General features: G+C 33.3%; 2 protein-coding genes across 3 annotated transcripts in view; both read left to right on the forward strand.

The window, feature by feature from the left end:
- LOC106685566 (cGMP-dependent 3',5'-cyclic phosphodiesterase) overlaps positions 1–11,526 on the forward strand; it is a 22,700-nt gene extending 11,174 nt beyond the window's left edge. For both annotated transcript variants that reach the window (XM_014428318.3, XM_014428319.2), the window contains exons 7-15: positions 24–166; positions 2,165–2,390; positions 3,948–4,135; positions 4,774–4,902; positions 6,306–6,441; positions 9,158–9,269; positions 9,338–9,507; positions 11,074–11,222; positions 11,304–11,526. In XM_014428318.3, the coding sequence (XP_014283804.1) occupies positions 24–166; positions 2,165–2,390; positions 3,948–4,135; positions 4,774–4,902; positions 6,306–6,441; positions 9,158–9,269; positions 9,338–9,507; positions 11,074–11,222; positions 11,304–11,424 (1,374 nt within the window). In that variant the 3' untranslated portion in view covers positions 11,425–11,526. The remainder of the gene's footprint in view (positions 1–23; positions 167–2,164; positions 2,391–3,947; positions 4,136–4,773; positions 4,903–6,305; positions 6,442–9,157; positions 9,270–9,337; positions 9,508–11,073; positions 11,223–11,303) is intronic.
- A 998-nt stretch (positions 11,527–12,524) lies between these two features.
- The window catches only part of jhamt (juvenile hormone acid methyltransferase), a 9,112-nt gene continuing 6,835 nt past the window's right edge, over positions 12,525–14,801 (forward strand). The window contains exon 1 of the mRNA XM_014428286.3: positions 12,525–13,206. The gene's annotated coding sequence lies outside the window, so the exon portion shown is untranslated. The remainder of the gene's footprint in view (positions 13,207–14,801) is intronic.

The following is a 14,801-nucleotide window of genomic DNA, read 5'->3' on the forward strand; positions in this document are numbered from 1 at the left end:
AAATAATTATGATTTAATTATAGGCCATACAAAATGTTAGAATCCCCATCGGCGTTGGAATTCCAGGCATTGTTGCAGAAACCGGGAAGACTATCAATTGCCTGGATCCCGAGCACGATCAGCTTTTCAAGAAGGATATAGATGTCGCTGGTGGGCTCCTTACAAGGTCATAGTTTAGGATTTATAATGTGGACATTTAAATATTAAGATTTAACATTATAATCATGTATTTATTATGATATATACATATAAAAGATGCAGGCTGTCAGCTGAGTGAGTACCTGATCAGCTGTTCGCTTTATATATATATCCGGATCCCATCAATAAACAGTGCTGATTTGATGTTCAGAGTGAGTTGTTCTCTCTTTCCGTGGTCTCATAATTGGTGCCGAAACCTGGGACCTTTGGAAACTGGAAAATTTTAATCTAAAAAAAAATATTTTTTATTTCTTCTCTCTGAATTATGGCCGGTAACGGAATAGTGAGAGCGGCGGTTCTAAACATAAAGGGTCTGAACTTCAACAACCCACTTCCAGCTGCAGCCTACCAACCTCAAGCAGCAGAAAACCAACCGATAGCTGCAGTGAACCCACATCTCTGCCGGATTCAGCCACTACCTCAAGTCTATTTAGCGCAAGCTCATGCCATGACGCTAGAATGGATCTACGTCCGCACGGGAAACGCCCAGGACTTAAGAAAGGTAGTTCTTGGATCTTTGAAGGTTTACTGGGGAGACAGAGCAGTTAAGCCATTTCCTAAATGGGGATGATCAACTGATTGGTGGAATAGACACGAAGACAGCCAATAACCTGCTCGACAGTGAGGATGCTGAGGCGTTAAGGGCAGCAGTCGCATGCAGGGGGAAAAGAAGTATCCTCAATCAAGTTCAAGCTGATGAGGAGACACCCTGGAGCTTGAACAAGGAGAGATTGAAGAGAGGCCGCCCGTAGCTCAGTGGTTAAGACACAGTCTTACCAATTAGATGTCTATTGGCGGTGCCGGTTCGAATCCGGCCTGGGACGTTGACTTTTTTCATTGAGTGGCGGTCCCACAAAATGAAGAACTTTGACCACCCAACCATGGTTAGGCAGTATAGGACTCCAATGGGGGTCTTGGCCAAAAAAAACAAAAAAAAACTGATAATTATATGATAGGCGTATGTTCCTTAAAAAGGGGATGATCTGATTGAAGAAGAGCATTTTGCAACCTCCCTCACAGGCAGATGTTCTCACGAGATTTTTACTTTGCAAAGAAACATAAAAGCAAATTTCTTCTTATTTCTCTATATTTTCATTAGTTTTAGTAATTTATTTATTTTTAGTAACATGTTATTATTTTATGTACCAACTTGAGCCATATATCTGTGGCTAGAAACAAAAAAAAAATATCCAAATTTTAAATTCAGAAAATTAATCTGAGAAAACATGTTCTAGGCTTCTCTGAGATCATCATTTGCTTTTACATGTTCAAAAGTTCAATCTTTAGACTCACAAAATTTACATATAAGATTAGAAATATCTGAAAAATGAGTTTCGTTCATGTTGAATTAAGTAATGATATACGATACAATCAGCGATGATGCTATATACCCAAGAATTTACGTCTCTATTTGGACTAGTGGAAAAATTAATACAGAAATACTTGAAAAAAAAATTGACTAAGTCAAATGAAGATTGGTTAGTCTCTCGGATAATATAATTCATTAGGAGTTAAGAAGAGTTAAGCAAATAAGAAGATTGTTGAGAGTTTGAGTTCTGCAAAATGGTGAAATGAGCCCTAGAGAAAACTACTAAAATGTCAAAAAAAATACAACAATCGGAAGATAGATTCATGAAGAGATAGATGAACAAAGGGTGTTAGGTAGGAAGCTTTACGAATGGAAAGAGCAAAGAAGATGTAGGATTTTTATTAGAAGCAGATTCGTGAATTGATATTTCATTGGATAGAACGTAGGATCTATCTTCGTTCTAACGAAGGATGAGGAAATAAAAGACAGAAAGAATTTTAGGTTCTTAAGGATTGGTTTGCAATAATCAATTTTTCTCTCTTAACTCCATAGAGTTTTATTAATGTAATAAAAAATTGGTGTCAAATAGCTGTTTTTTTTCCTCTTTCAATTTTACCTCTGTAAGCGACAGACTTAAGATAAAACTTTGTCCTATAGAAACTCTCTGAGCTTCCCACTGATGTTATACGAAAGGGTGTACGGTGTGGTGGAAGTGATCAACAAGACCAATTGCAGCATATTCAGCGGCGCCGACATCTCCCACTGCGAGTGTCTTGGTAAGGTACTGGGCATTCAGCTATACATGGCTCTAATTACCAAGAAGAATCGAGACGATTACAGCAGAAGGAATCTAATAGATTTCATTATGCTGGAGACTCCCAAGGTAACTGGACCATTTAAATAAATGTATATAAATAGTAGTCAATAATTGGGGTATCATCTTTCTGATTGATTGATAGATTGATTTATTGATAGATATTACAATCTGCCACACAGTTGTGAGCAATAGGTAATAGTGATGAATGATCTCATACATACTAAAATTAAAAAAATAAATAAAAAAAAATAAAATAAAAAAAAATAAAAAAAATTATTAAAAAAAAACAATTCTCTGAATATATACACAAACAAAAGAATAAACAAGATGAACATAATCAAACTATCTGTATGAAAAATAAATAAATAAAACAGGCATTATGTTGAAATATTCCTGATTCCGGCTCCAAAAAAAAAAAATAGTGACGGATTATATAATAATAATAACCATCTAAACGAGCTCGAAGATTTGTAAAAGAAAATACTGGATTTTTGTGCAATAAAAAATTGAAAAACATTCAATAAAAAACCCAATATGTGCAAAAAAAAAAAGTTAAAACTCAAAATGTGTATACAACTACCTATTCCTTAAATAATAAACTATATTGCTTAATTTATGGTATTAATACATATCCACTAGTCAAATATTATGCGGCTTACGATCTAAATAAAAAATTGCTAGCTACCGAACTAATTAACATGTTGTTATAAACCCATATTTATTCAACAGATGGCGTATGGATCGATTATACGGGCTGTCTGTAGCTGAGAGAGTAGAGGCATATGTCTTTGCAAACTCGGAACTGCAGCGGCGCCGGTTCGAATCTGGTCTAGTGGGTCGACTTTTATTTCTGTGGCATGGCCACAAAATAATAACTTGACCCCCACCATGGATAGAATAGGACTGTACCCTGTAGATAACCTCCCTCCTCTCTTCCTTCCCTTGGGTCAGAAATGACCATTAAGGAGGATCACCCCCTAGTTTCTAATCTTGCATCCTCTTCCATTCCTGACAATCCTCCAAGGCACCTGAAAAGAAGATGGCCACGAGACCAGCTAATTTAAAATGTCATTAGAGTGCTACCAATGGGTAGTTTCTCTACACGCCTGTAACACTCCAATTTAACTTAGATCAGACTGACTAAATGTATTATAATGTACAGTTGTAAATAGCAATAAATAAATATTTAAAAAAAAAAAAAGGAGGATCGATACACGCTAAACTAATAAACAGTTCTATCACTTTGGAAAAGAAAGAAAAGCACAAATGAGACATTTTGAATTATAATATTCTGGGATGTACACTGTCAGTTCTCTGAATCGTGATAGTTCATCAAACCATCTCTAGCCCCCAGCTGTTTCCTCTAATTTGTATTTTGTATTCCAAAATACGAAAATTTAATTCACAAGTTATTTTTATAAATTATATTATTACTCTATAAGATCACAGTTCTAATCATAAAGATTTTGTTTAGGGGGAAACTACCGGACATTCTTCCTATCCCTCTTCTAGCGAAGAGGGAAGAAAAACACCAAATTTTAAATCCAGCCCTGCTTAAATGTATAAAATTAGTTGGTGCAGAATGTCAGTGACTTATTTAAAAAATTAAAAATCATTTCATAGATTGTGAGTGATAACGAAATCTACTGGGTTGAAAACTGTCAAGTTCGACATGACTACACCGGCTTTGTCGATTACATGTTCATCCCTTCTTCTGTTCCGATCGAGCACAACATGTGTACCTGCCTCCACATGTTCGAGGATCTCCATCTGTTGCCGAAGATGGAAATAAACCGACTATCCTTCATCAGGTTTCTTATTGATTATCTACTTAATCTTCTATATAATCTACAAATTAAAATTACATTCCTAGTTATTTAAAAAAAGAAGTACCTCAAACATAATTGGATTTAACATGTACAAAGGACTGTATTTCCAGGCATTTCTAAAGTAAAGAGAGCCAAAGGAGATTCCATCTTCTAGATCAGTGGTTCACAACCCGTAGAAGTATGCGGAACACTAAGGCTGGAAGTAGGATAATGCACGACTCAACCCCTCTTCTTGAATGCTCCCTGAAAAACAAAGGTCTCCTCCACAGGAAAATTAGCACACTTTGAAGCAATTTTAATGCGCAATTATCTGTTAAAAGCGTTTAGCTTACACTTGAATATAAAAAAAAAAGAAAAAATACAATAGTTTTAACAATTGGTGCTCACGAAATATGTGCTACCTCCAATGCCGCTCGCGGGTTGGGAACCACTGTTCTATATCAATGGATGGTCTGACATCATATTCTATCTTAACTCCTCTAAACAGTAGTACTGTATATTTTGTAAAACATCTTGTGGTTTATAATCAAAGCGATCTTTTAAATTCTTCAGAATTTTTATAAATAGTGAAATGATTGTTGTTTCACTAACCAAATCTGGTAACATTTTTTTGGTTATAGATTTCTGCTGACGGTTAGAAACAGACATCATGAGTTTTCCTTTCATGGTTGGGGACATGCATTCAACACGTTGCATTTTATCTATACGATTATAAAAAAAGAAAACATTCTTCACAACGATACTGTCACGTAAGTATGTTTGTATAATGTTATCAATTTGAGCAATGCCGTACCCAGGAGGGGAGGGCAAGCAATATTCAATCAGGTTGAGACATTTCAACACGGAAAAGGCGAATGAAACAAAAATGTTAAGAAAATTATAAATTATATAATTATAGCAGTGCTTTATTAGTTATAACAATTGGTATTTGCTTGAAAAAAAAATTTTTTATTAAATTAATATTTGTTTTCACTTCCTCTGCCTCTGCTAAGTACAGCGATGAATTTGAGCATTGTAGATTTATATAGTATAAATAAATAATAAATTTATAATTTTAGGTGTTTTTTTCAGTAGTTATACAATAAAGAATTGGCTCCAATCTTTTTCAAGTTATTTAAGCGCAATTTTTTATTATTTTAATTTTTTTTTCGTACTTTTTAATAAATGAATACATCATACATACATAATACGTGAAATGTATTGTATATACTTTAACTGAGTCTCCTCCCTTTGATTGCCTAGTGGCATTATAAGGTGTTGATATCAGTCCAGCAATGGTGGTTTAGTCTAGCTATAGCCTCCGATTTTTTTAAAGTTGTTTCACCCCAAATTTTGATTATATTAATGGGAACTATACAAGTTACGATTCAAAATTGACGATTAAACCAACCTTAGTTGTGGGATTAAAAAATGACGGCTGTCTCAAAACGTTACATAAAATTATTTTTCCATTCGGAGCCTGATATCTTTAAAACTACCAAAAACATCATTGATACCAGAGTAAATTTGCTAAAGCATGAGCCCTAATTGAGTGGCTTACGTTAATTATTAATTAATAATTACCAAGATACAATTTTTCAAAAAGATGTTGTTTTTTTTTTCAAATAACGAAAAATCAATATTTTATGAATTTATTTTTATCAATAAAAAAATGGGAAATTAGTACTCCTACGTAAAACGTACAGATTGAGGAGTACAGTTTCGACAATATTCTCCAAAATAAATTTTAAACAATATATCAAATTTGACATATGATGCCTAATAGCAATTAAATTAAAGCTATTAATTAAATTACTGTAGTTGATAACGACTATCTCTGTAAGAGCAGAAGTTTTCATTATATCAATCAAAATTAATTAACAATGCAGTGATTTTTGGTTATTTGAAACAATTAAACCAAATAGACTATAAAATAGAACTGATTAGCTTCTAAGATGAAATTATTTTCAACATAACAGAGTAGCTTCAGTATTATTAGAGGTATAGGTTCAATAAGTATCTTCTTCTTTTTTTATCTCAGTTATAGATTCATAAGTTATAGTCAAGTTATATATGTCGGATGACACTGTCACATTCCTTACCTCATTTAGAGAATGCGGAAAAGGAATCACAATGACCCTAGTTGTTAATAATTTTAATTTCCTGCCTTCAGCGCAATGGAGTGTTTTTGCATGATGCTGGCAGCCATTTGCCACGAGATGGAATATTACGGACCAGTGACTCCGTTCAAACCAACGTGTGGAAGCACTCTAGGCAGTCTGTACAGCTCCGCTGGTTCAGTCGTCCAGGTATTTGAGGCTGTGATGGCCAAACCTTACCAACTTAGTTTCAGAATCGGCACAAAGCCGGTTGGTTGACTTTTATTTTGTGACGGTCCCACGAAATGGACCTTCCCAATCGAGCTTTAATAACTTTTTAACCAGTAGGATAACAATGCCGTATACCAGAAATGGCCGGGGAAAGGGAAAGTGAAAATTATGAACAAACCATTTTTTATTCTTCTGTTGCTATAAAAATTAATTTATGTTTTCTTGAAGTAGGAATAACCAATGTGTATTTTGTTCTTACCAAGAATATAATAGTTTAAAAAAAAAAAAAAAAGATAATGCATTGGGGAAAGATCTTGCGGTTTCGCCTTTTACCTCCAGAACCAGAAATTTCTATTTTTCCATTTTTCTCCTTTATTCATAAAATTCTTTGATATTTCTTATTAATGTATTGTTTATTATTATTTTTTTTATAAACAAAATTAAAGATACTTCAGAGGAAGATTTTGTAAAATTTGTTATTAAAGCCCTGTCAGTCTATTTCAATGAGGATACGATCTTGCGGATATCAAAGAACATTTAATTCTACATTGACATGGTGGGATTAATCAAAAGTCGGTTTCAAGAAAAGAAAAAAAATGTGAAAGATCAATTCTATTGGCACTTCAGGTCAGTCGATTTTACCGAAAAATTTGCTGTCCCATTCCAGTTTTATACCCAACTTAAATATGTGATTTCAGTTTCGTACGACTTTTTCTTTTTGAGCTAGGCTTTTCTCAGGCACACACCTCTATTGTACCCTTGAATCAGTGAATCACGAAGAAGAGCTACCAAGAAGAGCAGCCTCTTCCCGATTATTCGAATCTGAAAAGTGGATTTTAGCCCATCACTAGAGATGGATTTTTGTTTCGCTACGCTCAAAGCTAAAAGTCTTATAAATGATCTATATCTAGCTTACGTTATTTTGTGTTGCCTGTTGTCAATGATCCAATCAGGAAAGTACCTAATTTCGACGATTAAATCTATAAATATCATAAATAATATTATTAAATATCCATAGAGCGTCTTGGGTTAGTTGGTAAGAAAGTATTGGTAAAATAGATAGTAAGAAAATGGATTACTTGGTAAGAAAGTGTTTCTTACCACGTTCATCTCCTTATTTTCCACTCACATTAAAGGTGCCCGATTTATAGAGGCTGAGTGAGTCCTAAGAGGGTCTCCTTAACCCATATTCGATCCAAGGCTCATATAGAAATTAGGGGTATTCATGATGTGTTAAATGTAAAATGTTTTAAGCATAGGATTGTGTCCGGCCCTATTTAAAGTCATGTTAAATACATAAGAGCTTCTAGCGGATTTTTTTAGCAACTTCTTTTATGATATTTTCTTCCAAAACTTCATATTATTGTTGCCTTCTAAGTTTTGATTAAAGAAATTCATTACAACATGCCTAAAATAAGTGGAAAATAGAAGTTGTGTGAAAGTTTGGCTACTGACCGTTGTCAGGAAGAGAATCAAGATAAGCTAATTGACAACTGTCATTACACTATTATTATTGTGATCCACTGCTTTATTAGTTTTAAAAATATCCCAAACAATACTAACACAATTAAAACACAAACAACGAGAAAGTAAATCTAACACAACAAACAAAATGGTGACAAAGGTGATCTGTTGCGTGACATCATTATCCATTTAACAGGACCAGTAACAGGCTCTCTACCATGTTACATGTTATATCGTTTTGACATGGTAAAAGAAGGAAATATTTCTCCATTTAACATAAGTTTGTTTATTTAACATGTTAAACTAAAGATCATGAATACCCTTATTATCTGCCATAAGCGGACTTGACTACGGAGTCGTGCGTCAGGAATCCAGTGGCTTTTTAACTCCTGTATCTCACTTCCGTGAGATACAATCTTTTTGCTTTTTATTAATCGATATTTCCCTTCCTTAAACTATAAGGCCTAAGGCTATTATCTCTAGATAGTTTTTGATTCACCAGTTTTCCTCTCCATGATGAGGATATCTGTTGCTGTGTAATACGTGAAATTACTAGGCAGTAAAGTATTCCTGGTTTCATGGTATCTTTTTTTTAATATGAATATCAATTTTCGAGCCTTAGGCTTAAATAAATCTGACTATAAACTTACAGTATTTTTTCTTGCATACTTATAATTAGTATTTAACACCTTTGCTGTGAGAGTTCCCCTGGAAATCCACTTATAAATACTCGTTTTTTTTTTCTTTTCTTTTCTTTCAATTTAAATTTCATTATATGGTATAATGTGATATGTAACCAAATAAAATTTTAATACCTATTTTTCAATCATGACAAATATTATCGTCACAAATGTATGCTACTGGATAAATCCAAGTATGACATGTGAATACAACAAATTGAAGGAGCGTAAAAATCTTTAAAGACAACAGAACCCAGAACGGTCGTAGCTGGCAGAAGCTAAGACAGTGCTAACCACGGTCCGGAACAATTTAAGATGAAAGGAAGGTGTTAGAACTTTTCCTGCTATTCCAAACGCTAGAAAAGTGACCTCCCTTGATGATACTTATCGCCATACGTGCTTCCAAAGCCATTACGGCTTAATAATATGTTGTCAACAGCAGTCAAGGTGTTAAAAAAGATAATGTAATTGAACAGGACTTAACAATGAGTACGTGTAAAGAAAAAAATTACAGTTATTACTGCCTTAGCATCATGCTATTTCTGTTGCAGTTCCATTCCATCGATCAAACTGTTCGTCTTCTCGAAGAGTGTGGAATCATAAACAATTTGGATTTAAAACGATTCAAAGAATTTCTCCTACTTTTAGACGCGATGATCCTGGGTAAGACTTTGGGTTTTGTTGAGTTCGATATAATTAGAATAATGTATTTTGTGACTTTTTATTTACAGGAATGGATTTGGGAAACTACATCTACATCAGGAGTAACTTAAAGAAATTGATCGAGGAAAGGAAGATACTCAAAGGATCGGAAAATCGACGACACTACTTTGGCATTCTTTTGACTTGTAGCAACATCAGCGACTTCTGTAAGCCGTGGCATTACTTGGAAGCTCAAGGGGTGAGTATTAGGCTATTGTTGATATTTTTGTATTAAAACTTCACGACGGTTTAACTAAAAGGCAATTTTATAATCGTTGTTAATTAATTAATAAGATGCCAACAATATCCTGCTCCTCCAACGATCTCCTAATTTGTATCAAATATTTTGAATTTTTTTGTATTGAAGTATGAAGCAAATTATAAACATTAGTATTCGAACCACCATCATCAGTACTTCAAATTATTCTTTCCCATCTTCGAGATCAATCATCAATCAGCTTTGTTTTCTACTAAGAAGCTTTTTTAAGAATGCTGGGATCATTTTTTGTTATTTAATTTTTTTTTTTTTTTTTTTTTTACGTTTTCCAGATTTAAATCAACTGTTTTTTTCTATACAATGATGAATTTATAGTAGGCTAAAACGGTTTGCGTAAATTATTTATAATACCTTCTAACATCTCTTCGTATTTAATTTGTTTTCCTAACTCAGTCAATGATGAAATTCGGTCAAAAACACCTGCTTTCGAAAACATTCAGCGTTTCATCAAAAGTCGGCCAAGCTCTTGGCCAATGGACTACCAAGTTGGTTTTGAATCCTAAAAACGTTATTTGAACTCTATTTTGTGTTGCATGCTGTTCATTATGATTCAAAGAAACAACCTGTAAAATAGGGAGATTTTAGAGAATTTCATTCATTTGGCCAAGAAAATCTTATATGGCTATTAAAAAATAAACTGCAGGTGCGGAGGGGGGGAGCTTATAATATAATAAGTTAAAGTCAAGCTTTTTGTCTGCGAGTAGAGTAAATGTTTATTTTTTTATTTCTTTATTTTTTTTTTTTTTTGCTTGTAATGAAATGAAAAAATAATTTTATTCTGGGACATATGTCCCCTAAGAATAAATACATGGTTCATATATTAAGATTTTTATCTGGCAAGCATTTACAAATTTTCAGATAGTAGGATGAAATTACATTGGTATATGGGCTTTATTACTGTTTATGTTGTTAATGAATGTATGCCTATTTATTTTATTACAATGATGCGGAGGTTTGGCTATACAATAAGTGAAGGAGTAGGTGTTGTTTAAAGGAGAGAATGGATGAGGACTGGCGAATGGAGATGAGAAGAGAATTTCAGAAGGAGGTTGCACGTATGACGAAGGATTTGCTAAAGAAGGCGGTTCTATAGGAAGACATATATAAATCATTCGGTTGGGATCTGGTGTTTAATGTGTGGATGGATGAACGAAGAGTGAGGAGATCTAGGATATAGGTAGGTTTTTTGATTTTAAGAACTTGGAATAGGAAAACACTAAGGAGGTATTGCCTTCGGGAGGTGGGATAGAGCCGCTTCAACTCGGTATACCAGCGTATATTACCATGTAATTGTACATTGATACAATTATAAGCTCAAGTTAATCTTCAATCCTTTCAAATTTATCCAGAGAATATTTTTCGGGAAACGGTCGAGATGTTATAAAATATTACTGAGTTAATTAATTTTTATTTCATTAATTTTGATATGCAACTTATAATAATATAATAATATTATTACAAACACAATAATATTTTACATCCGTTTAGGCCAAAATTTGTGAGGAATTTTTCGCTCGTGAGGTTCCCCAGGAATGTTACGGACTAATCGAGTTTGGAGATATCTTAGAAAATGTGAAACTTAAAAAAATACTACTCCAAATTCACTTTATGCAAAACATTTGTGAGCCTGCATTCAGGTACATCAGATAAACGGTTGATTTTATTTGTCTAAAAATAATTTTAATTTTATTCTAAAACATTTTCAATTGACCTTACAGCCTTCTCAACACGTTGTTACCTCGGACTGACAGATGTTCTGAGAATATTGAGTACAACATTAGGACCCTCATGGGTACTAAGGAAAAACTGGTCCAGGCACAGTTAGAACAGACCACATAAGTTGAGGCCATATCACATTATATTAGAAAATATAATATTCTAAAATATGTCAACTAAATTCTTCTAATGCCTAACAATATCCTTAAATTAAATGTACCTTTAATCCAAGACTTTTTGTTCACTACTGAGTGATTTAAGCTTAAACAATTGTTTTAAGAAAAATATTAATGAAAACTCAATATAGTTAAGTGCTAATACACATCTGCGATAACTCTTATGTTTCAATTGAGTGAAATAAATACAAATTGAATAGAGCTTGATGAAACTATTCAGAGTTAATTGTAAAAGTTAACGCTTGTGTGTCTTGAAGCGATCAAAAGGTGCATCTACACATCACCAATCCTTGATAGGATCTTACTTGTACAAGTGTGATTATCCCATTTGCGGCCGATCTAGTGTGAAGTGGAACAGGTCAAAGAGAGCTTGAGCAAGCGGTAGTGATCAAGTCTCACATTTGTGTTATTTCCAATATTATAGTATTATTTCTAAACAGTCATTAAATAGACATTTGTGCTTTACGTTCTTTAATTATCTAAAGACTTTTTCTAACCTTCGGAATCAATCATCAATTCCAGTTTAATATCAAATTTTTAAAATTCTATCGACTATAGTAGAGTATCATTTTTACTTTCACTTACCTATAAATGGAATATAAGTATTGTAACTGTACTTTAATAACAGTTAAGCCTTATCCTCATTAAAATAGTCTGACAGGGCTTTAACAATGAGTTTTAAAAATTCATCCTCTAAAGTTATTATTATTATTGGCGCGACAGACCGTGGAGGTCCAAGGCCTCGCGCGATGTACTTAGGAAATAAATTTTCATAGGTTCGTCACTCCCACGCCTATTTTTGTGAGTGCCACACATTGGCTAATGGACCTCTCAAATGCCCCGGGGGAGGTTGTGAGTGAGTATTGTATAATTATGTGCTTGAAAGAAATCCTGAATAGGGCCGGGGACTCGAACTCGCAACCTTTGGTTGGCAGATAGGCGCATTGTCACGCTGCTACCGTCACCTCCTATTGTCTTCGTTATCTTTTGTTAAACTGTTATATCCTTGGCTGTTATACTCTTATAGTCTTGGCTTCCTGAAATAATTTGAAACGTGATTACACGACAATGTAGGAACATATGCGCTCCATAAAGCAGTGCCTGCCTAAGGATGCGTTTTGGAAATTATAAATCTCAGCCGAAAAGGCCAGATCCTTGAGCCTATTTATTAATGGCGTCCCTTTCCGTGGGCAGATAAAAGAACTCGCGGAGTTACTTCAGCATCATATTCTTAATCGAAGTAGATAAATTCGCGCATATGGATGAATTATTAGGATTGTCTGGTACGAGTTGGCCAAGCATTGGATTTGGGGCAAGAGGTAATCATGCAGATCCAGTATAAGACAAACTGCAACAAACTGATTACATGGATGATGAAACATGCTATTGTTTATTTTTTATCTTGTTCTTCTTCTGATAGTTTGCTTCAGATTGATAATAGCGAAGTAGCTTTTCATTCACTTCGCTGTTCTTTTAAAAATTATACAGATAAATGATCAGCATGCTCAATTGTCCGTTGTTATTTATACGCTATAACATGAATATTTATCAAGATGTTCCTAGAGATTTCCTGACTTCCTTTCTTAAAGAAAGGTATATTTCTGAACAACGAAGACGTCCCCTCCACCTGTCTACCTTGAACTATATAACGAGGATTACGGCTCAATTCAGAGTAAAACCACCCATTGAAGCGATTCGTTCAAGAGGACTTTGGAAACAGTAGGCAAAGGTAAGTCCGTTTTTATAGATACATAGAAATTCTCTCTGTGAATCATCTTTGAGGCAAGAGTAACTGCGAACCTTTTAAGAACAAAATTATATAACCATAAATAATAAGATGTCACTGAGAAATTCTTATGTTAGAGCAATTAAAAACCATTAATTTTTTTAATCAAGTCTGTCTGTCGAAAAATATCTGTAATAATGGGCATTATGTGGGATATAAAAACGTTTATTTTATCACAACCTTAAATTTTTTAATAATTGTTTTTTAAAGGGATCTTTATTAAAATTGTGTTAACTGGGAGTTTTAAATTCTTGAATTTTTTTTTTCTGTTTTAATTTTTGATTAATTGTAATAACATTTTAGTAAATTATGATTTTATTATCTGTCTTGGATGTTTATTTTTTTTAATTTAATATTGTGTTAATATTTTAGTTCACTAAAGACATTCTTTTTTCCTTTTATAGCTTGGATTAATTTTTATAGTCAAAACAACAAATTTAAAATTGAATATTAGTTATTCAAATTATAAATCACATTTTTTGATTTTTGAAATTGAAATATTTTTGGCTAAGAGCGGATCTAAACCTTTCTGGGTAGAAGTTAAATGAGTTGAGGTGTCAACTTAGCAATATCAGGTCTGCAATGGCGCCGATTCTATTCCAGCCAAGGTGAGTTGACTTTTATTTCGTGGCGGTTCCACGGTATGAAAACTCGACCCTCCAATAATATAAGGTTGCAATAAGTTGGGGTGCCACAGTATTGGGAATGTCTTTACTTTATGAAGTCAAACAAGATTAAATTATAACTGAGCAAAATGACTTAATCATCAAATCACTGGACAGCCTGGTTCAATTATTCTGTCAAACAACTGGTTTTACAATAAAGAAGCTTAAATTTTCTTTAAGAAAAATAAATAAATTAATTAGTCAGGAATTTGAACTTGCTCTCGGTCTAAATACTCTATAGGAAAATTTAGGTATTCAATTATTAAGTATGCCAAGTTCATTAGCTTAGCTTTTTCGCCATTGCTTTTAGACACATAATGAAAAAGAAATCTTAAGAAATCGAAAAATCTTAAATGTCTCGTCTTTTTGACCCAAATTTTGATGTTTTAATTTATACTTCGACGGTATAAAATGAAATTAATATTGGAACATTTGTGCACTAGTCTCCTATTACATTGAGGCAAACCAAACAAGGGCTTTTCGATATGTAAGCATCTCAAGGATAGAACGTCTGGGCATACGTTATCAAAATATAGATATGGTGACTTAATTTTCAGATTGAAAAATAAAAATAATATTTATTAAAAGATATTATATTTTTTAAAAATATGAAGAAGATAGTCAGGGTTGCGGTCAAAAAGATCAAAAATAATTTTCAACAATTCATTATCCGACGTTTCGCCGCACTTTGTAGGGATTCATCAGGGCTAAAAAGATAAAAAAACAACATTTTGAAATAATAAGAAATAAAAATGTAAATTAGAGTAGGGTAAATATTATGTAAAAAATAAGTTCCGGTAAAGCTGTTATCTCAAACACGTAGGTAGTCCTGACTTTTTTTTTCTCATTTATTATTTCATTATTAACTTTATA

The sequence above is a fragment of the Halyomorpha halys genome, unplaced genomic scaffold (genome assembly GCF_000696795.3).
Source record: "Halyomorpha halys isolate HHAL.00 unplaced genomic scaffold, Hhal_1.1 Scaffold710.1, whole genome shotgun sequence".
NCBI classification, from domain to species: Eukaryota; Metazoa; Arthropoda; class Insecta; order Hemiptera; family Pentatomidae; genus Halyomorpha; species Halyomorpha halys.